The sequence below is a fragment of the Schizosaccharomyces pombe genome, assembly GCF_000002945.2.
Source record: "Schizosaccharomyces pombe strain 972h- genome assembly, chromosome: II".
In the NCBI taxonomy this organism is placed as follows: domain Eukaryota; kingdom Fungi; phylum Ascomycota; class Schizosaccharomycetes; order Schizosaccharomycetales; family Schizosaccharomycetaceae; genus Schizosaccharomyces; species Schizosaccharomyces pombe.
This window is the reverse complement of record NC_003423.3, coordinates 2,967,236-2,986,464: the sequence shown is the minus strand read 5'-3', so window position 1 is coordinate 2,986,464 and position 19,229 is coordinate 2,967,236. Positions and strand designations below refer to the sequence as shown.

The window sequence follows — 19,229 nt, the reverse complement described above, 5'->3', positions numbered from 1 at the left end:
TCGCTCCTCCGTGGGCAACTAACTAGTAAACAAATGCTACAATAAGGTTGTTTAACTCATGAATATAGAAGTATATGATACGTAGAGTTGTTTATTAATCAGTATCCATATATATATATTTTTTATAGAATTTTCAACTAATAATTGGGATACGATACATATGTTAAACTAATATGAATAGCGTAGACACTTTGCTTAAACGAGATATATACATTTGTTTATTTCATTGATTTTTTTTTTAGCTATTTGGACAGCTACATCAGAATTTGAAAGCAGCGCCTTTGGTTTATACAATCCATTACCTTTGTCAGAGAAAGTATAAGGAAAGCGGAGAGAAAAAAGTCAACGTATATGTAAACTTCCGGATGCTTTCTAATTTTACATATTCTTCCAAATAAAACCCCAAATACTATCCCAAACTATGATAGCCGCTAAACACATAAATATATTTCATTAAAGACTCTCATACGAAAAATGCTGTAAACATATCATTAAAATATGCTAAGCTGCAATAACGAGTCAGGCCCAACATCTCTTTGGTAGACTTCACGAAGATCCACAGTCCAACAACGAAGCTTTACCAATTTAATTTAATCTCCGTTTGCATTATTAAAATATGTCTAAAGGTCCAGGAGATTTTAAGAAGTCTTGGAATGGGTTTGCTGCTCAAACGCCACAAAATACTCCATCTTCAGATGTACATCTTAGTAAGGCCGCATTAGAAAAAGCTAGACAAACCTTGCAATCACAACTGGAGGACAAATCAGCACATGATGAAGTTAGCGGGTTATTGCGCAACAATCCGGCCATGTTATCAATGATTGAGGGACGCCTTAGCTCGTTGGTTGGAAAGTCGTCGGGATATATAGAGAGCCTTGCGCCAGCAGTCCAAAATCGTATTACAGCATTGAAAGGCCTTCAAAAAGATTGTGATGCAATTCAATATGAATTTCGTCAAAAAATGTTAGATCTGGAAACAAAATACGAGAAAAAATATCAACCTATTTTCTCTAGAAGAGCCGAAATTATCAAGGGTGTTTCTGAACCAGTGGACGACGAATTAGATCACGAGGAAGAAATATTTCAAAATAATCTTCCAGATCCTAAGGGAATTCCCGAATTTTGGCTGACTTGTCTTCATAATGTTTTCTTGGTTGGCGAAATGATAACACCAGAAGATGAAAATGTCTTGCGATCACTCAGCGACATTCGTTTTACCAACCTTTCGGGAGATGTTCATGGTTACAAACTAGAATTCGAATTTGACTCAAATGATTACTTTACAAACAAGATTTTAACGAAAACTTATTACTATAAAGATGATTTAAGTCCTTCGGGTGAGTTTTTGTATGATCATGCTGAGGGTGATAAGATTAATTGGATCAAGCCTGAAAAAAATTTAACGGTTAGAGTGGAGACAAAAAAACAACGTAACCGTAAAACAAATCAAACTAGATTGGTCCGTACTACGGTCCCTAATGACAGTTTTTTCAACTTTTTCTCACCTCCTCAGTTGGACGATGATGAATCTGATGATGGTTTGGATGACAAAACAGAGCTTTTAGAACTCGACTATCAATTGGGAGAAGTCTTTAAAGATCAAATCATACCCTTGGCAATTGACTGTTTCTTAGAAGAAGGTGACTTGAGCGATTTTAACCAAATGGATGAAGAAGACTCTGAAGACGCATATACTGATGAGGAGGATCTGTCTTCAGATGACGAAGAAATTTTGAGTAGCGAAATTAGTGATTGATATTTATATTGTGTTCGTTAGATTATGAGTAAGTTCAATGTGAGCAAAAATGAGAAATTGACGCTGAATGATAATTTCGCTTATAGTTTGGTAAGTTTATTGTGGCTTAAAAAATTAAAATGTTGATTTACGTCGTAGTATCCTATAAAATATTTAATAAGCGGATCTAAGTTAGGATTTGTCTTTAAAATTTCAATTTGTTTTCTTGTCTTTTTAAATTTTGAATTTTTTTTTCCAATGCAGGTATAAAAAATATACTAAGTAATTTTTTATCATTCTGTGAGTATATTCTACTTACATGGTTCCTTTTTTAATAGCTAGTATTAGGTTAGTACGCGCATTATTTGAAGCTGTGGTGTTATTTATTAGCATTTGCTTTTCTAAAATGATAATGCGGACAGCCAGCAAAAAGTAAGCGGCTATTACTATAACTATCTGCAATAGCTTTTTCTATTTATTTTATACGTCAAAGCTAGATCTGTTCGTACATTAATTAACAATCTTTAAGTGCATTGTTAGCTCACACCGAGTTTATATGATAAGGTATAAGAACTAGTACTAGGTTGGAAGAACTACAACTAATAACGGTTCTGACAATAAATCACTACCTCTTGTAACTCTAAGTTTAGTTACTTCGATTGTCAAAACGTAATTATTATATGAACACAAGTAGAGATGTCTATTCATTCTCTTCACCAATCTTTCAAAAGAATTATATTGAATACCTCTAATTTGTTGCTGAGACCTAAAACAATTGCTTTTCAAACAGCAGGAACCCATCTTTTGCTACATATGTTTACCTTACTAATGAGAAGTTATGAGCTGCAAATAATAACACTGCGATGCTACTAATGTCATTAAGTTAGCTTTAGCGTTGTTTACCTTCGTTAACTAGAGGTTTTACAGATTGTTTCGAACTCGTAAAAATTTTTAGCGTTGCAGAATTGTGTTCGTAGTCACACCAACTGTAATCCTCTCTGCTATCCTAAAAATTTTACAGACCCATTACCTACCACAAAAAAAAATAATGGCATATACACCAGGTTCAAGAGGTGGACGAGGTGGCTCTAGAGGAGGCCGTGGTGGTTTCAATGGTGGCCGTGGTGGTTTCGGCGGTGGCCGTGGAGGTGCCAGAGGAGGAGGACGCGGTGGTGCTCGTGGCGGTCGTGGCGGTCGTGGAGGTGCCAGAGGAGGCCGCGGTGGTTCTAGCGGTGGCCGTGGTGGAGCCAAAGGAGGTGCTAAAGTTATTATTGAGCCTCATCGTCATGCAGGTGTCTTCATTGCTCGCGGAAAAGAAGATTTGCTTGTCACCCGCAATCTGGTGCCTGGTGAATCAGTATACAATGAAAAACGTATTAGCGTTGATTCCCCAGATGGTACCAAAGTTGAATACCGTGTATGGAATCCTTTCCGTTCTAAACTTGCCGCAGGTATTTTGGGCGGTTTAGACAACATCTATATTAAACCTGGTGCACGTGTTTTATATCTTGGTGCTGCTAACGGTACATCCGTTTCTCACGTTGCTGATGTTGTTGGTCCTGAGGGTCTTGTCTACGCTGTTGAGTTTTCTCATCGTTCTGGACGTGATCTTCTTAACATGGCTAAAAAGCGCACGAATGTCATCCCCATTGTTGAGGATGCTCGCCATGTTCAAAAGTATCGTATGTTAGTCGGAATGGTTGACGTTGTTTTTGCAGACGTTGCTCAACCCGATCAGGCTCGTATCGTTGCTTTGAACGCCGCCGCCTTTTTGAAAAACGAAGGTGGAGTTGTTATCTCTGTTAAGGCTTCTTGTATTGATTCTACCGCTGATGCAGCTGTTGTTTTTGCTCGTGAGGTTAAGAAAATGCAAGAGGAAAAGATTAAACCTCAAGAACAACTTACTTTAGAGCCTTACGAACGTGATCACTGTATCATCGTAGGAAAATACTTGAGACATCAGTAAACAGAAATATATGCCATAAGTGCATGCTTTTTTAGTTTATCATATAATTTTTTTTGCTAGAAAAGCTTATGGTAAGGCCGTGAGCAATTGGAATAATAAAAATATATTTTGGGTATGCGTTTGGCAGTTTTGTCAATTATTTTCTCATTGTTTGATCCAATATGGGAATTATGGAATATATATTAATGCCGTTAGCATTCTTTTTTTTGAACTATCGTACGCACAGCTACCGAAAAAGAGTTTTAGTATGAGTATTTAAAATGGCTATCATTATTTTTAGCTGCTAAAAAGAGTTATGTGCTTTATCGCATGCTAAAACATAACAGGGTCTTTGAAATAAATCATCTTATTATAATACTGAAAAAACTTAGTAGACATAAAGAACAATATTTAATTTATGTAACCTTTGGGATTATAAATAAGGATAAGTCTTATAATTCCAAAGGGGAGTTTTACGTCTTCCTTTTGCAGCAAAAGATATCCCATTATTGTATTCTGAAGGCAACTTGAAATAGTTTTCTAAATCTTTAAAGTGATATTCATGGGATTTGCTCCATTTTGGATTTTTGGTCTTTGTAATAAGTTGAGCATTAACACCTTCAACAAAATCAGGCTGTTTAAGCATATAATAGGAAACGATATGATCATAGTAAAATGCTTCAGATATACTCCACTTAGCAGCAGACTTAATAAGTCGATTGGTAACAGCAATTGAAGTCGGAGATTTGCTATACAATGTTTTAACGGTAGATTTTGCAAATTCCGCTAAAGCACTAGTGTTTGAAGCATATTCTTTTAACGCACGAATAATATCAACGGTATCATTTTTGCAGAAGCATTTATTAATGACATCCATAACGTCTGGAGTAAAAGTGGGTGGTGAACTGCTAGCAAATTCGGCAAATTCCAGGATTGTATTATTGATTTTAGAAATATCAGACGTGTTTAACTCTGCAAGCCTGTCCTCCAAATGAGGAAACATATGCTTCGGAACGAAATGAGTTGCAATTCCAGTACGCAGGCAATCATATCCTTTTACGATTTGAGATGTCAATCCCAGATAAGTTCCAAAGTATCCTGGTAGTCTACTGAAGAAGAAACTGGCAGCCACGTCAGTAAAATAGCCAATTCCGGTTTCTGGCATAGCAAACATCGTATCTTCACACGCAATACGGAAAGGAACATGCATAGCCAAACCAGATCCACCTCCCATGGTGATGCCATTCATCAAAGCCACAACTGGTTTCTGGTATGTAGCTAACGTATGGCTTAATCGATACTCTTGAGCAAATGCATGGCGAACTTCAGGTAATTTTCCATCTTGTATTGAAAGTGCTGCAGCTTTAATGTCACCTCCCGAACTAAAAGAGCGACCATTTCCTTTAAGAATAATTACCTTGGCCAGATTTGATTCTTCTAATGAAACTAGCTTTGGTAGGATTGAATCTATCATGTCAACGTTGATAGCGTTCAATACTTTTGGCCTGTTTAAAGTAAATATCCTTGCTCCATTTTTACTCTCGTATAAAACTGTATCATTTGAGGAAGTGCTATAAAATTTTGGATTTCGAATAAACGCTCTAGACATGGTGCTACTTGCATTCAAAGAAAGGAAATTTGACACACTTGTTTTAAGTAAGGATTGCCTTAACATAAATCCAGATTTTTTCAAATCGTTAGAGATATTTAATTTCAATCCCATGAAAGCTAACCAAGTTAAATAACACCGATTATTTTTGCATAGACGGTTAACGTCTCTTCTACGTTACTTTATAACGAAGTGTGTTCTTAATTGTGAACTAATAACAAATCACAAAAGACCATTCGTAAAACAAAGTAGGTTTCCATGCATTAGCTGGGCAAATACTTGTCTCAAAAAATCTATATTTAGTATTAATTTAGTTTCTCAGGGTTTGTCGATTTTAAAAGTCTTAAACCACTTGTTGCATAGCATTGAGTACTCAAAACTGTTATTGTAATACACAGGTGCTATTTGCAACAACAATTTAAGGTGTCAGAATGAGCAAATTCCAAATATTTAATGTACGACATCACATAGTATAAATAATTATTTCTTCTATTTTAGGTAATGAATGAGATATCATTAATTTATCTAACAGTATACAGTCATAAAGTTCCTGTTGCATAAAACAACGTAATTTAATGAACTCGATACTTTACGCTTTACGATACTTTTGAATGCACAATATGTTATAATGAAATGCATTGTGATACTTAGTACATTGTGTTAGACTAATTGAAAGTAAAATACATCCATTCTTCAGGTACTAGTCGTCCATTTCACAAACTAATCAGAATGACAGCAAAAATGTTGCACTTGGTGCGATATAAATTTCCGTCGTTGGAGCCCGCGAGTCTTTTTCTTATTCCCGGAAGTTTCCTGCAAGAAAGATTTCGTCGAGATATTTTGCATCGTGCCGTTATTTATGAAGCAGATAATGACCGTCAAGGCACTGCTAGCTCAAAGCGCCGAAATGAAATTACTTGTTCCGGTCGAAAACTTTATCGACAAAAAGGTACAGGACATGCACGGGTAGGCGATGCCTCAAGTCCTATAAGAAGAGGTGGTGCTAAATCACATGGTCCTAAGCCTAGAGATTTCAGTACAAAATTACAAACCCAAGTTTATAATTTAGCAATGAGGATTGCGCTAAGTACAAGATTTATTAATAATGAACTGACCATCCTTGAAAATCCCATCAACTTAAGTCAACCAAAAACACGGATTTTGCTTGAAGTTTTGAAGCAACACAAGTTAGGACACGAGTACGGGAAGGCACTTTTTGTCCTTAACGATAATTACTTTGAAGATGAGTCCCTTAAAAATAATAATTTATTGCTTGCATCTAGACAGTTAGGCTACCATTGCTCCTTTATTCCTGTTGGTGAGTTTCAGGTTCGAGATGCACTAAAATTCGGTAAACTATTTATTGATTCTGAAGCCATGTCGTTAATTGTAGAGAAGTTTGCTCAACGAAATACACTAAGTGATATGGATCAACCTGCTTCCCTGACTGCTTATGTTGATGCAAATAGTAGTTCTTTTACGAAATCAAAACCTGAACCGTCTTTATCTCTATGATATGAAATAAACGCATATCTTTCAATTGTTTTTGAATTTCATGAATCTACATTTTCCGATTTTGGTAGTTACGGAAACATTATAATCCACAATCATTAATTCTTTTTTCAATCCTTTCTCTTGTCGTGTTTAAATTTTTTAATTTCGGCTTATTTAGTTTACTGTCTTGATTAGTTACCTCTTGGTTAACAATGGCTGGCATGTTCCGTATTCCTATTGCCGTCGTTCAGATTGCTGCATTTGTGCATCAAATTCATGAGTATCTTTTTCAAGTGCAAATGACATCGGGTCCAAGTATGATGCCAACATTAAATTCTGGGTATTGAAATAACGCTTTGTATTTATGGTTCTAACTTAAAAAGTGGTGAATTCGTTTTGTTAGATAAATTGCATGGTAGGTTTGCTCGTTCATGTTCTGTAGGAGATGTTGTTGTTTCGGCAAAACCTTCCGATTCAAAGCAACACGTGTGCAAACGAATCATTGGAATGGTGAGTATTTCACATGGAACGTTATCCTTTTTGTACTAATTTTATAGCCAGGAGATACAATTTATGTCGATCCCACCTCTTCAAATAAAAAAATAACTATACCTTTAGGTCATGTTTGGCTTGCAGGAGATAACATTGCTCACTCACTTGATAGTCGAAATTACGGACCTGTTCCAATGGGCCTTATTAAGGCTAAAGTTATAGCTCGTGTATGGCCACATCCCCACTGGATGTCTAACATTTTGAATGACATAGATGTGGAATAGGTATTATGAGCATTAAATATTATTCTACAACTCACTCTTGGCTCACCAGATGTTAATTGAAATGTATGAATTTATTAATATTTTTATGTTAGTTGGCAATTACTTGTTTGAAAAAAATGCTAATTCTAAAAACAAAAGAGAGACTTCAAAGATCGCCTCATAAACACTAATTAAAGATTAATAACTATGAAAAATTAAATTAAAGTACAAGATTAATGATAAGTAATAAAGCATGAAATAAATGTGTTTTAAATAAAGAATAAATCGTAGCAATCTCAGCTGCTGGACAATCAAATAGATGCAGCGAAACATGCTATAATCTTACCAATCACTGCAAAAACTCGAACCCAAAAATCCATCACCATCATCATAAAGACGATTTGGGGCAAACCCAAAGAGTCGCTCAACATGTGAACACGAGGACTCATGTTCCTGAAGTTTACTAATTGAAAGGAAAGGCTTCGTGCAGTAGCAACAAATGAATCGCGAGCGTGACAGTAAGGGACTACTGTGAAAAACTAAATCGGCATCATCAATATGCCTTCGTTTTGATGGGGGAGTAGAGAGCTCTGCTTTTGATGTTGATGTGTCATATTGCCTTTTACCTTTTAAAGCTTGCTTAGCTGCAATTCTGGCATCACATAATGTGCTATCACTATGACAAACACGCATAGGAATTCCACCGTAAGCAATTTCTTCATTTCCAAAATTACAGTCGGAAACATTAAGGGCCCGGCCTTCTTGTTGAAAAAATTTTGGTGTAACAGCAGGATATTGGATATCACCATTTAGGTTTGAGTAATTAAAGCCATTATTCCATGCCTGCATCCTAGTGTTTAATTGATCACAATTATTATCAGTACTCGTGACTGGACCATCGTTAGTATTCAATGCATAAACGTTGGGATCGAAAGGGAAAGCTGCTTTTATTTTTGGAGATGCTGAAGCAAAAGGTATGCTATCAAATTTGCTTGGATAATTATAGCCCGGTGCCCAAGTTGCAGACCGTTGCATTCCCAAGTCCAGATCATCACCGAAGCTAGATTGTAGTAAATTGTTACATGAGCCCTCATCCTCCGTGACACCACTATAGAACATAGTTGTCAGCGTTTCGTCTGAAAAGAGAGCGTTCTGACGGTTCGGTGCTACTTCAGGGCAACTATTGGAAATCTGATTCAAATCTTCGTACAGCAATGATGCGCAGCCGTCTCCTTCAATAACTAAAGAGATACAAACAACATTAGCTTTCGGCGGTGTTTTGAAATCAGTTTTCCAAGAGTTTAAGGGTGAACTTGTCAACGACAAGGCAGTTGATTTTTTCATTTTGACATTTTCAGAATTCAATGGTTGCAAACCATTAGCATCGGACCGATAAAGGCCTTGAAGCCTTGATTTCTGTCTATTAATTTTCCGTTTGTTCCGATTATTAATGATAAGTTTAACGGGATCGACAGAAACGGGTTCATCCCTAATCTTATCAAAGAGGAAGGGACTCTTGTTTTTGTCAGAACACATTTGGTGCGACCGAGAAAAGCCAGGATTGCTTGGTGAATCGAAAATTGAAAACGGGGTCTTTCCAACGTCATCACTCTTCGTTAACATTGAAACATTTAAATCAAATTTTGAAGGGTATCTACTTTTCAAAAAATTCTCTTTCCTTCTTAAGTTATTATCACTAGCAAAAGTAGATGAAAGCGTATTTAATGAAATTTCGTCTGTTAAACAACGATCAGAATCCATGACGTTCAAAGCTTTAATAAAGAAAATAAGGGTATAAATTCAGGAAAGTCAATTCAATATATGGTAATAGTTTGTCGTTCAGAAACAAACGTAAGGCTGTTTTATGGTTTTAAGCTCAACAGCAAGAATAATATATGAGACCTAGGAATTAAAAAGATATTATCGTATTGCCGTCAAGCTAAATTGCATAAAAGTTTAATATAATGTATAAGTTTAAATATTCTAAATTTTAAACAGTTTCAGCTTTAGCAATTAGATTTAAAACAATTCTTTTAAGTCAATTGTAGCCGACACTATGTAATAGAGAGATGCCTGGTGTATTAATACAGTGTCAAAGTAAAGTTTTGCTTTGATAACGTCAATAAATACTACTCCTTGATGTTTAAATAAGATAAAAAAGGATTAATAGCAATATACGAATTTTACTGTACTACTTCCAGCTCGAGGTAGTACATGTATATATAGTTCAAGAGTGCGGTAAAAAGCGAGTGTGGGTAAAATACGTACGCACTACTACGTATCCTTTCTTTGTTTTACTATGCTAAGATTGCGTATTGTAAACAAAGGATGTAAACAAAGAAAAATGCTTGGATTCTTTATTTAAACGTTCTATTATTTCATTTCTCTATTAAAAAATTCAATAGTAAGTCGTTAATATTAATCCTTTAATTATCTTTTAGAGAATTTTATAAAAGAAAATCAACAGAATTTTTAATCTACCAAAATTAAACATATGTAACAAGGATGTGAATACAACAAGCAAAATTTAACGACAAAAAGTGGGTAAGGGAATAGAGATTAGCAGGAGGGTTACCAAACACATTAAATTTTTGTGCGGATAAACAAAAGCATAAACATAGAGTATAAAGGTCATTAAGACAGACATTATGGAATTATGGGTGACGAAAAGGATTGAGAAAGCCCATACGCTCGAGATGCAACCAGGCCGCATTCATACCGTCACGATATTCCCAAGCAGAAGCAGAAGAAATACTTGTCATCCTTTTTTGAGTCCATGCACGAGGAAATCCGATCATGGCCCCATGCTGAAGAAACTCAATGTAGTCCTCCCAGGCTTGATTCCATCCTTTAACATATAAATCATGTTCATATGGATGATCATGTTGTTTCTGATCCCAATAATAGCAATGTCCACCAAAGTTTTGATCCCGACTTTGTTCAAGTAAGGCCGGCATGGCTTTGTTTTCGGTAGGGGGAGGAGGAGGGTAATTGATTACCTTGTCCTCTACAACAGATCTAAAATCCCAATCTCCACCTTTTCCGTGAAGGAATTTATAAGTCCAAAAGAAGCATCCTCCGCAATAATTCAAATACTGGTTCAGTTGAGCTTCACCAAAGTCACGTCTTCTTTTATCGTGGAGCTTTGTTTGGCTCCATGATTCTTGGCTTAAAGTACAACTCCATTCGCCAATAACTATATTGGAAAGTTTGGTTTTACCGTATTCTTCACCAGTATCAAGTCTTCTGGTTATAAGCTTTGGGGGTGCATGGCATAATTCGCCGCCAAAACAGAAATAGCTATGATGATCAACCACATAGAATCCTTCAGATTCATGATCATTCACCCAATTCACCCAATCTGTATCCTGTTAGCATTGAAAATGATATGACTATATGGAATTGACATACGATCTTTATCCCATCCATCACCAATATAGACAGGAAGATAGGAAGGAACAACAGAGCGAGCTTTTTGATAGAAATTAGCAAGAACATCATATTGGCCCCAGATCGGTTCATTAATTACTTGAATACCAATAACATTTTCAAACTGACCAATCTTCGACGATAAAAATTTAACGGCTTCCACTGTTCTGTCTTGATATTCTTGCTTTTCATAAAATTCTGCCTTTCCAGACGATGTACCGGAATGTCCGTCACAATTTCCTCCTCCATACACCCCATGGAAGTCTAAAAGCACACCGATCGAAAGGCTTCCTGCTTCTTGAATTTTCTCACACAAGATGTGTAGGCTATTACGATATACTTCAGCATAAGGCTCAAATGGCGTTCCTTTAACCAATTCATCATTTCCTAATGACCAATATCCAAGAGGTATTCGTACACTATTAACTAAGTGCTGTTTCATATAAGAAAAATCTTCAATACCAATCCAACTTTTCCAATGCGCCTCAAAATTCTCTCTAGCTTTGTCTATTCCATGAGCCTTAACATTACCACTTACTGCTTCAAGTTCACTGCTACCTTCACCAGTAAACAAGAAATCATTAATCCATCTTTCGGCGCAAAACCAAGCACCAAGATTAACACCGTACTGCTTCCTGTATATGTATAAATCTTGTTTATTCAATCCCATCGTAATACGCTGTTCTAAAATTATGCAAGTAAGAAGAAGGTGGAAGCAGTAGTAAATAATTCGGTAACCACGTCATCTGCAGCTTCCGCCTATATAACAAAACAAGTTCCTTCGAGTCCCTTACAAAAAGTGCATGCTAAACACTTACATACGGATACATATAACCAGCAATACACTAACTATGCGCTATTATACATTTTCAATAATCAGAATTATACAAAAGTAAACAAAAAACGCTGCTTAGCTAAGTTATTATAAATGCACTCCGGTAAGAGTAGTATGAGAAATAGTAGAACTCAAAAGCTATATAGCCATTTCATTCAAAATGAAGCGCAAATCAAAAATAAAACATAAGTAAAACATAAGTAATTTCATCACAAATGCCATATTAGCGGGCTATTTTGATGATAAAAACTTGGAAATTTTTTAGTGAAAACCCAAGGCGATGATATATCTGTAAAGTTGGTACCCGATAATAAATAAATGGAATCCACAAAATATGATACCGAAACATTAAAAAATTTTTGTAAACCAAAGGCTGGCCAACCCGCACGTCTAGTTGTAAAAGCTATAGCGCTTTCGAACAGAAAATACAAAAATATCAATCTCCCCGTTAAGGGAAATCGCTTGACAATAACCGTTAACAAGCATTAGATTACCTAGGGATTTCAAAGCTTCGACTAACAGTTCGAGACAACGACCGATGAGGAGCCTCTTCTCGAATGGTACCACTCCGTCGAACACGATTGTTCAAGATAGTGTCATCGTTAGCACGATCAGTTTCGCAATCCTGAATGCTGATTGAACTCAAAACGTCAAACAACTCATCATAATTAGGAGGAGGTGTGTTACAAGCAGGGGGACAAACATCCCCATCAAAAGGAGGTGGATTTGTAGACGGAATACGGAACAACTGAGCTGGTCGCGAAATTTGGGCTGCAGCTGGTCTACCAGCAGAAGGCGCCGAACTAGCTAAAACCGATTGTGTGGTAAAAGCTGTTACTTCAGTTGGCTCGACATGAGTCGTAGCTAGTCTACATGGACACGGAAGCAAAACTTGATTGTCGCCTTGGCTTGATGATTCGTAAGGCGGAAGCAGTGTCGAATCTTTCACACAACGACATGACAAAATTCGAACAGGAGTCTCAATATTTATTTCAAAATATTTTCGCTTTTCCGGATTTTCCGTGTTTTCAATAGACAAGACTAACAATGCCTTCAGTCTGTGTCGAACTTTGATATACTTGTAAGTAGTGTCAAAGGTAAGACGATCACGCTCCTTAACCAAACACGTAGGTAAAGCAACGTTGAAGTTGAAAACAGCGCTAGAAAGACCATCTCCTTCATCAGGCGTTTCAAACAGGTTATCCGTGTTTTGATGTTTGGCAGAGCGTTCCGCAAGAAGCACACGACGTTTGGGATCAACACGATGAAATTTGCGGCTTCGGCACCAGTATTCACTTGATTCAACGACAGAAATGGATAACTTATATAAGCGAACCTTGTCGAGTAGTAAAAATCTAAAGGTAATAGGAACTACCTCACCTAAGCGAAACGACTTGCCAGAAACCTGTAATTCATAGTGAAGACGTTCATCCCAATCACGTGAGATATTAATAAGCTCAGAGGAAGAAAGACTAGCGGGAGATGGTGTGCGGACGAGTTGGACAGGGGTACGGCCATTAAGATTACTTTTAAATGTGCCAAATCTTTCTACTGTAGCTTCCAGAAAATATCGTACCCAACCCATTTTTGCTTCTACCGATTCGGGAAAACAATTGGGTATAGCTAAATCAAAATTATAAGTATATTCACCTGGAGCAAAAACACTATAACCCCTAAGACTGGCGGCAGCAGACGAAGGAAGAGGTAATTGCTCACCAACTAGACGTGCTACATCGGCACCGTGTTGAGGAGCGTCAGCGTCTTTCATAGTTGGTTCATAGAACTTCCAATTGTGAGATATAATTACCTTATCCTCATAAGTGTCATGCCCTTTAACCGGAATGCCCTCTGGCCACTCAGTTCTTGATCGACCAGTAAAAGATAGGCTGATTCCACGAATGTTTGCAGGCTTTGCAACACGCAAAACAAGGGCACCACGTAAAAGAGCAGGGTTCTCAATTTGACATTCATTAAGATCAAACCCGGCTAGGTATAAGACGGGTTCAAGAAGAACAATGGAAAGCGACATGCCACCTCCATGAGAGGAGGCAAGAGCTTTCTTGATTACAGGAGGAACAACATCAGAGACGTTGTTTCCAATGATGGAGGTGACTTTTGACGTACCAAACAGGTTTGCAGACGAGGGACTCCAAGTAAGAGGAGGTTTGTTGCTCATGTTGCGCACCGGCGTGAGGGCTGGGTTTGGTAAGACATTGCCGCCGGTATTGGAAGAGGAATTATTTGAATTATTAATAGATGATAGAGACGGCTTGCTTAATCTAGAAGACAAGCCGGAGGATGGAAGGCCGAAGACTGAATTTCTACGATTGAGGCCCGAATTACTGGAACGGTTTTCATAAGGATTAGAATCATTATCATCTCGAGAAGAACCATTTTGGTGGTGTAAAGAAGCCGATATCGATTTCCCAAAGCGACTAAGCGCTGGAATATTCAATTCGCCCCTCATATGGAGTTTGGCGGGAGGAGGGAGAGGTGGTAGTGCACCTGAATATGACGAGTCCGGATACAGATTTGAAATTTTCAAAAGGTGATACAAAGTTGGGAAAAAAAAGAATAAAGAATTACAAAGAAAAAAAGAAAAAGTTACGACCTTGTAATTCCAACAATGGCCACACTTTTTTTTTTCTGTGTCTCGGTTTCAAAGCGGATAAATAAACAAACGGAAAACCGAGATCCGTAAATGCAGTCAACAGAAAAAAAACTTGTACAGTACAAGCAGCAAAGAGCTAGAAAATGAGAAATGTATGTATATTTTGGGAGAAGACAAACCTGAAATAACACGAAAAAACAGTTGAGCTACACGGGTTGCAACAGAGCCCACGGTTCGAATAGATAGGTACTGTCTTCCAGTTACCTTTAGGATTGGAGGGAATTTTTTTGCTATTTTAGCTAATAAGGATTTGAAAATAAGGCCACTATTTTTTTAAGTAGTTCGAAATAAGAACGTGCAAACACGACACCAAGGTAGGAATGAACGCTAGAAAATGGATCGCTGCTAAAGCGAAAGAGAAGGTAAAAATGCAAGAAATAAGTTAATATGTATATAGATATGCTCTCAAGGTCAATCGTTCGATAGTAGTCTCAAAATAGAGAAAAAAAAGCAAGGATTGGCATAAACAACAGATAGATATGAATAAGATGGCGAATCTGCTTTTTGAAACTTGGCGTTATCTAAGATAAAAAAGAAATTGTTCCAAGATGGAAGCTGTAAAGCACTCCAATGCAACAAAAATGCAACACAAAGTAATAAGCCAACTTGCTAGTTTATAAGTGAAGAGAGAGTAGAGTCCCTTCAAGAAGGTGTTGCAAAGGCAGGGTTGTGAAATTGGTGAAATTTCAATCTCATAAGGTAACGAAATCGGAGAAGGCGAGGCAGACACTTTTGTCTAATCACTAGTCCTTAAGTCTTCAATTGCTCGATTATCTACCGGGTGCAGAAGGGAATCAAATGGCTGGCCTCTTTGACATACTTGTTACCAATCGTCTGTGATTACCGAAACAAATGAGTCAGCAAGGTTAAAGAGCAATTCGCCTCTACGAAAGTAATGAAAACAGTTACTACTAGTTGTAAACAAACACACGAAAGAGTGGATTGCTATGGAAATAGAAGCAATGCTGTACTTAGTAATCCAAAAAAAAAGCATTTTCGAATATATCATATTATTCATTTACTTATCGCCCTTCTTTCCTTGCTGATCCAGTACGTTAAAAATTTTTTGTGTGGTTTATTGCATTGTTCCTGCTGGTACGTAAATAGATTAAGAAAACAATAGGTAAAACCTTTTTTGGGGGTGTCCCGGGGTTACGGCGATTGTTGACATACACAAAACTATACTTTGCTGTCATTTTCACGTAGTCCTCTTCTACGGAACGTTGCACCCTACATTTAACTTTTACTCTATTCTTTTTCTTCTTGTTTAATATTAATATCAGAAAATGTTAAAACGTTTTGCCATAAAGAATGCACGTACTATTTACTAATGTTTTAAGCTTTGCTATGTCTTCTTATCTCATCCGAGCGTGCTCGCTATTTTTTTATTGCTACCAATTTAGCGAGCATGGAGGAAACGTATGTTACTTGTGTTTACTTAGTATTTTAAAGGCGAATAAGGAGGAAGCGTAACGGGCTGGTGAGTGGTCCAATATGCGGGCCTTGGCTTCTAACTCTGCTTATTGGTGAATCTTATGTATTGTAAATCCCGCATTTTTTTAGTCGATCCTTTGTCGATCAAGCTGCACGCGAGCTCACTAAAAATCAAAATAGCAGAATGCACTGCTCTAGCATGTACAGTGTCCCAGTAGATGTAAAAAGAAAGCGTACGTAGTTATGTAATTCCAGATTGCCATAGGCATCTTAGTATAGCTAATATCATCCCTGCTTAGTATGGACTGTTTATATCATTATTTCTACAAATATTACTATGATGGTATTACTTATGATCATTACTGTTGCTGTTGTAATAAACTACTATCATGACTAAATACCATCATTGACTATTATGATGTTTTTCTCTTTTTCCCAACCTCGCTATTCAAACATGAAACATGTATAATCAACTATTGTAAACACTAACTCCAATGCTGTCTCAGCGACTGCCCAGGACTACCTAGTCTAATTGCAGTACAATGGTACCATTTGCAATCCCGACACATGCGATAAATATAGATTATTCACGATTTTCGCACTTTCAACACTTTTATCATCCTCGCTCCGACAATATTGTTTCTCGTATAGCGTCATGTCAGTCGTAAACAGGCCTGAATAATGTCATCTGTTTTTTGTTCTGGCTCTTTGAATGATTCTCGTCGTTAAAGATATGAAAAAAAAAAATTGGCTTAATAAGCTCCTCAACATACACGCCACACCTCTTATTCCTCGCAAGCACTTACTGAATCACTCTTGCTTCTACAAATATGCAGATGTTTTATTGGTGTCAATTTTCAAAAAATACCACTTTACCATACCATACCATACCAGTCGACCTTTAATCACCCTAAAACATTAACCTTTTAGGGATCCCTAGTGAACACAACGTAAAATGCTGCAGGCTAGAATGACTGGCCTTCCCAATTCTGGCTAAGTTAATAAAGGTAAAGAAATAATGTGTGTAAAGGGCAATTGCAGATGAAGGTATACATTGAAATGCTCACACAAGTTGTAATCAATCAGAAAGCAAATAAAAAAGTTGCATGTAAATTTGTCTACGGTAAAGCATTAAATGAAATATGGACAAAACACAATAGTTGGAATTTGACTATTTGCCGTATAAATTCGTGTAGCTGGTTATCTGTGCTACGGCATTGCGAAAAGTACAATATGACTTTTAACATTAAAAATGATACCAAGTATTCGAAAATTACTTGCTGAATAATGATTGTCGAGGATATTTGGCATGTTTTTATATTAGACTAACTATGTATCCGTCACTAAGCAAACTCCAAGTAATTCACTCAAATGAACAGCTATCTTAGCTGATATTTAGATTTTGCCAAGTCTCATTTAATAATTGACTATGTTATATTCTTCATCAATATATTATTTCAATGAGAAAAACGTATCCAATTACTTCAAATTTAGCATTTCTGTAATTTTTTAATTTCATTGAAAAGTATGCTTTAATTGAGTTTTTTTCTGCCCCTCACATTCTACGGACTTAAAATAGGTGTATCTATTCATGCATATTCATTCATTCACCATCGTAATCCACCAAAAGGCAAATTACTCTAATCCTCCAAAATACAGATTCGTTTCGAACAACATACCCATACTCTACTATCTTCTTGTTCTTTCAATTTATTACATATAACGGCTTGTTAAGCTGCATTCCTAGAGTTTCTTTCGCAATATGGGAAAATTTGCTCTTAACTTAAACGCTGAGTTGACTGGTGTGAAAAATTTAGCTCCCAAGGATGAAGAATCCTTCTATTATGCTTTTAAAGTCCAATGTAGTGGTTGTCGAGAGATTCACGACAATGCCATTGAAATCTCCCGCAGCGAGACTCACAGCATACCTGGCAGCAAGGGCGAGGCTAATCTCATATGGACGTGCAAAAATTGTCGCAAAACTTGCTCTTTCGTTATAGAGGGGCCATTCTCTCCTTACAATGATTCTCAAGAGACGAAAAAAGTTCTCGTATTGGAATGCAGAGGATGTGAACTAGTCGAATTCATTCCTCAGGGAGAATGGATAGCTAATGGTGCTGAAAGTAATACACTTTTTGACGAAATAGTATTAGAGGATGATTGGTATGACTATGATGAAAATGCCTCTTCAGAAGTGTCTATTACAAATTTGGAGTGGTCTATTAGTAAAGCTTAGAGTCTAATTTAACTTTTTTTTACTCATGTATTTGTATATATCACTAAAGATATCGTGTACCCGTTTATAAATGTTGTTTAATGTACAAAAAAAAATTAATATAGTAAATTGTATTCATGAAGCAGTACCATCTTTTTCAAGCTGGCTTTTGTAATATTGGATTCTTTCTTCAATGCAGGCCTTCCATATTGGATAATTTTGAAGTCGTTTTTCGTAATCTATTTGAATCATGCTTGCTATCCCACTCCAAGGTTTTATCCGTTGCTTTTGAGATTCATAACCCTCTATACCATTTAAAGGGATTTCTTTATACTGCCAACTTTCTGAGAGGACATGCATCCAATACTGAATTTGCAATGCAGAACTTGTATCCTGTAAAACACTCTGTGCCTTTCTTCTCTCGGTGTGATTTATATGAAGTTCGTCTTTTCCAAAAGCTTTTGCCGATACTAGTAAATAAGCTGCGATTATGATGCCTCTTTTGTGTTCGATGCGCATGTCGTTTGTAACAACGGCTTTCACCAATTGTTTAACATAAGGTATAGCAGTTGAGCCCCCTAGTTTGGTACAAAGATAAGTAATGGTTTCCATCAGATCATCTTTAGCTGCTAAGGATTTAGTTAATGGAGATAAGATTTCTTGAAAGTAAGTGAAAAGTTTATAGTATTTCTTTTTTGGAATTGGAGTCGCTAGTAAATTTATTTCCAAATTTAAATCATTGGATAATCTTTTTAAAGAGTCAGAACAAGTTCAAGTAGAGTAATTAAACATCAGAAGTTACTTACAGTTCACAAGCTAAGTGCGCTGCCATATAAGGACGGCATAACTCTTCTGTCGCCTTTAGATTATGTTTATATTTGGACCATTCCAAAAATGACTCTCCTAAACTAATAAGCCGTTCATTATATTCTGTACTTTCAGTGGGAATTATTCTGCGTAAAGACTCTATAATCTGTTGTCGCTCCATGAGAAAATGAATATATTTAATAAAACTTTTATCATTTAATTTTGATTATTAATTATTGAAATCATGTAATCATTCATAATATCATAATAGTGGTGAACGCTTAGTTTGTTTTATGTCAA

General features: G+C 36.6%; 10 protein-coding genes, 16 long non-coding RNA genes and 1 other non-coding gene across 27 annotated transcripts; 16 read left to right on the top strand and 11 right to left on the bottom strand.

The window, feature by feature from the left end:
* Positions 1–236: 236 nt before the first annotated feature.
* Positions 237–1,798, bottom strand: SPOM_SPNCRNA.5924. Its single transcript, NR_195275.1, has one exon. It is a non-coding gene; the product is annotated as a non-coding RNA (long non-coding RNA).
* Positions 566–1,958, top strand: nap2 (nucleosome assembly protein Nap2). The gene has a single exon (NM_001022150.3). The coding sequence runs from the start codon at positions 617–619 to the stop codon at positions 1,754–1,756; it is 1,140 nt and encodes a 379-aa protein (NP_596230.1). The 5' UTR covers positions 566–616; the 3' UTR covers positions 1,757–1,958.
* A 247-nt stretch (positions 1,959–2,205) lies between these two features.
* SPOM_SPNCRNA.5923 lies at positions 2,206–2,586 on the top strand. The gene has a single exon (NR_195274.1). It is a non-coding gene; the product is annotated as a non-coding RNA (long non-coding RNA).
* On the bottom strand, positions 2,503–2,558 carry SPOM_SPNCRNA.118. The gene has a single exon (NR_150036.1). It is a non-coding gene; the product is annotated as a small non-coding RNA, paralog of SPNCRNA.116 (non-coding RNA).
* Positions 2,587–2,754: 168 nt separating the features above from the next.
* fib1 (fibrillarin, rRNA and histone methyltransferase) lies at positions 2,755–4,061 on the top strand. The gene has a single exon (NM_001022149.3). It carries the CDS (start codon positions 2,784–2,786, stop codon positions 3,699–3,701), a length of 918 nt encoding a protein of 305 aa, NP_596229.1. The 5' UTR covers positions 2,755–2,783; the 3' UTR covers positions 3,702–4,061.
* On the bottom strand, positions 4,025–5,463 carry snr1 (mitochondrial 37S ribosomal protein mS47). The gene has a single exon (NM_001022148.3). It carries the CDS (start codon positions 5,401–5,403, stop codon positions 4,114–4,116), a length of 1,290 nt encoding a protein of 429 aa, NP_596228.1. The 5' UTR covers positions 5,404–5,463; the 3' UTR covers positions 4,025–4,113.
* Positions 5,422–5,763, top strand: SPOM_SPNCRNA.5922. The gene has a single exon (NR_195273.1). It is a non-coding gene; the product is annotated as a non-coding RNA (long non-coding RNA).
* Positions 5,764–5,908: 145 nt separating this feature from the next.
* SPOM_SPNCRNA.1568 lies at positions 5,909–6,576 on the bottom strand. Its single transcript, NR_150459.1, has one exon. It is a non-coding gene; the product is annotated as a non-coding RNA (long non-coding RNA).
* yml6 (mitochondrial 54S ribosomal protein uL4m) lies at positions 5,996–6,804 on the top strand (the record flags this gene model as incomplete). The annotated part of the gene is made up of 1 exon (NM_001022147.2): positions 5,996–6,804. The coding sequence occupies exon 1, from the start codon at positions 6,019–6,021 to the stop codon at positions 6,802–6,804; it is 786 nt and encodes a 261-aa protein (NP_596227.1). The 5' UTR covers positions 5,996–6,018.
* mmp1 (endopeptidase catalytic subunit) lies at positions 6,735–7,729 on the top strand. Its single transcript, NM_001022146.3, has 3 exons — positions 6,735–7,123; positions 7,167–7,293; positions 7,341–7,729. The coding sequence occupies exons 1-3, from the start codon at positions 6,996–6,998 to the stop codon at positions 7,557–7,559; spliced, it is 474 nt and encodes a 157-aa protein (NP_596226.1). The 5' UTR covers positions 6,735–6,995; the 3' UTR covers positions 7,560–7,729.
* rep1 (MBF transcription factor activator Rep1) lies at positions 7,627–9,767 on the bottom strand. The gene has a single exon (NM_001022145.3). The coding sequence runs from the start codon at positions 9,297–9,299 to the stop codon at positions 7,881–7,883; it is 1,419 nt and encodes a 472-aa protein (NP_596225.1). The 5' UTR covers positions 9,300–9,767; the 3' UTR covers positions 7,627–7,880.
* On the top strand, positions 7,822–8,110 carry SPOM_SPNCRNA.5921. The gene has a single exon (NR_195272.1). It is a non-coding gene; the product is annotated as a non-coding RNA (long non-coding RNA).
* SPOM_SPNCRNA.5920 lies at positions 8,395–9,112 on the top strand. The gene has a single exon (NR_195271.1). It is a non-coding gene; the product is annotated as a non-coding RNA (long non-coding RNA).
* Positions 9,768–9,860: 93 nt separating the features above from the next.
* Positions 9,861–11,653, bottom strand: exg3 (cell wall glucan 1,3-beta-glucosidase Exg3). Its single transcript, NM_001022144.3, has 2 exons — positions 10,950–11,653; positions 9,861–10,899 (listed from the first exon to the last, which is right to left on the bottom strand). Exons 1-2 carry the CDS (start codon positions 11,635–11,637, stop codon positions 10,193–10,195), a joined length of 1,395 nt encoding a protein of 464 aa, NP_596224.1. The 5' UTR covers positions 11,638–11,653; the 3' UTR covers positions 9,861–10,192.
* SPOM_SPNCRNA.573 lies at positions 9,967–11,412 on the top strand. Its single transcript, NR_150944.1, has one exon. It is a non-coding gene; the product is annotated as a non-coding RNA (long non-coding RNA).
* A 170-nt stretch (positions 11,654–11,823) lies between the features above and the next one.
* aly2 (arrestin Aly1-like protein) lies at positions 11,824–15,136 on the bottom strand. Its single transcript, NM_001022143.3, has one exon. The coding sequence runs from the start codon at positions 14,267–14,269 to the stop codon at positions 12,293–12,295; it is 1,977 nt and encodes a 658-aa protein (NP_596223.1). The 5' UTR covers positions 14,270–15,136; the 3' UTR covers positions 11,824–12,292.
* SPOM_SPNCRNA.5919 lies at positions 12,477–12,723 on the top strand. Its single transcript, NR_195270.1, has one exon. It is a non-coding gene; the product is annotated as a non-coding RNA (long non-coding RNA).
* On the top strand, positions 13,019–15,354 carry SPOM_SPNCRNA.5918. Its single transcript, NR_195269.1, has one exon. It is a non-coding gene; the product is annotated as a non-coding RNA (long non-coding RNA).
* Positions 15,355–15,457: 103 nt separating this feature from the next.
* Positions 15,458–15,739, top strand: SPOM_SPNCRNA.5917. Its single transcript, NR_195268.1, has one exon. It is a non-coding gene; the product is annotated as a non-coding RNA (long non-coding RNA).
* SPOM_SPNCRNA.5916 lies at positions 15,670–16,165 on the bottom strand. Its single transcript, NR_195267.1, has one exon. It is a non-coding gene; the product is annotated as a non-coding RNA (long non-coding RNA).
* Positions 15,867–16,176, top strand: SPOM_SPNCRNA.5915. The gene has a single exon (NR_195266.1). It is a non-coding gene; the product is annotated as a non-coding RNA (long non-coding RNA).
* Positions 16,177–16,310: 134 nt separating this feature from the next.
* On the bottom strand, positions 16,311–16,882 carry SPOM_SPNCRNA.5914. Its single transcript, NR_195265.1, has one exon. It is a non-coding gene; the product is annotated as a non-coding RNA (long non-coding RNA).
* Positions 16,883–17,227: 345 nt separating this feature from the next.
* SPOM_SPNCRNA.5913 lies at positions 17,228–18,124 on the bottom strand. Its single transcript, NR_195264.1, has one exon. It is a non-coding gene; the product is annotated as a non-coding RNA (long non-coding RNA).
* ess1 lies at positions 17,513–18,202 on the top strand. Its single transcript, NM_001022142.4, has one exon. The coding sequence runs from the start codon at positions 17,670–17,672 to the stop codon at positions 18,141–18,143; it is 474 nt and encodes a 157-aa protein (NP_001018829.2). The 5' UTR covers positions 17,513–17,669; the 3' UTR covers positions 18,144–18,202.
* Positions 18,203–19,212, bottom strand: orc6 (origin recognition complex subunit Orc6). The gene is made up of 2 exons (NM_001022141.3): positions 18,929–19,212; positions 18,203–18,870 (listed from the first exon to the last, which is right to left on the bottom strand). Exons 1-2 carry the CDS (start codon positions 19,108–19,110, stop codon positions 18,258–18,260), a joined length of 795 nt encoding a protein of 264 aa, NP_596222.1. The 5' UTR covers positions 19,111–19,212; the 3' UTR covers positions 18,203–18,257.
* Positions 18,461–18,756, top strand: SPOM_SPNCRNA.5912. The gene has a single exon (NR_195263.1). It is a non-coding gene; the product is annotated as a non-coding RNA (long non-coding RNA).
* On the top strand, positions 18,872–19,104 carry SPOM_SPNCRNA.5911. The gene has a single exon (NR_195262.1). It is a non-coding gene; the product is annotated as a non-coding RNA (long non-coding RNA).
* Positions 19,213–19,229: the final 17 nt, after the last annotated feature.

What these genes read in the sequence shown, in the direction of transcription:
- nap2 (NM_001022150.3), top strand. Translation starts at nt 617, where the DNA reads ATGTCTAAAGGTCCAGGAGATTTTAAGAAGTCTTGGAATGGGTTTGCT.
- fib1 (NM_001022149.3), top strand. Translation starts at nt 2,784, where the DNA reads ATGGCATATACACCAGGTTCAAGAGGTGGACGAGGTGGCTCTAGAGGA.
- snr1 (NM_001022148.3), bottom strand. Translation starts at nt 5,403, where the DNA reads ATGGGATTGAAATTAAATATCTCTAACGATTTGAAAAAATCTGGATTT.
- mmp1 (NM_001022146.3), top strand. Translation starts at nt 6,996, where the DNA reads ATGGCTGGCATGTTCCGTATTCCTATTGCCGTCGTTCAGATTGCTGCA. An exon ending in ATGCCAACATTAAATTCTGG is followed by an intron (nt 7,124 to 7,166) that starts GTATTGAAATAA and finishes TAACTTAAAAAG; the next exon opens with TGGTGAATTCGTTTTGTTAG. An exon ending in GCAAACGAATCATTGGAATG is followed by an intron (nt 7,294 to 7,340) that starts GTGAGTATTTCA and finishes CTAATTTTATAG; the next exon opens with CCAGGAGATACAATTTATGT.
- rep1 (NM_001022145.3), bottom strand. Translation starts at nt 9,299, where the DNA reads ATGGATTCTGATCGTTGTTTAACAGACGAAATTTCATTAAATACGCTT.
- exg3 (NM_001022144.3), bottom strand. Translation starts at nt 11,637, where the DNA reads ATGGGATTGAATAAACAAGATTTATACATATACAGGAAGCAGTACGGT. An exon ending in TGATGGATGGGATAAAGATC is followed by an intron (nt 10,900 to 10,949) that starts GTATGTCAATTC and finishes AACAGGATACAG; the next exon opens with ATTGGGTGAATTGGGTGAAT.
- aly2 (NM_001022143.3), bottom strand. Translation starts at nt 14,269, where the DNA reads ATGAGGGGCGAATTGAATATTCCAGCGCTTAGTCGCTTTGGGAAATCG.
- ess1 (NM_001022142.4), top strand. Translation starts at nt 17,670, where the DNA reads ATGGGAAAATTTGCTCTTAACTTAAACGCTGAGTTGACTGGTGTGAAA.
- orc6 (NM_001022141.3), bottom strand. Translation starts at nt 19,110, where the DNA reads ATGGAGCGACAACAGATTATAGAGTCTTTACGCAGAATAATTCCCACT. An exon ending in GCGCACTTAGCTTGTGAACT is followed by an intron (nt 18,871 to 18,928) that starts GTAAGTAACTTC and finishes CTCTTTAAAAAG; the next exon opens with ATTATCCAATGATTTAAATT.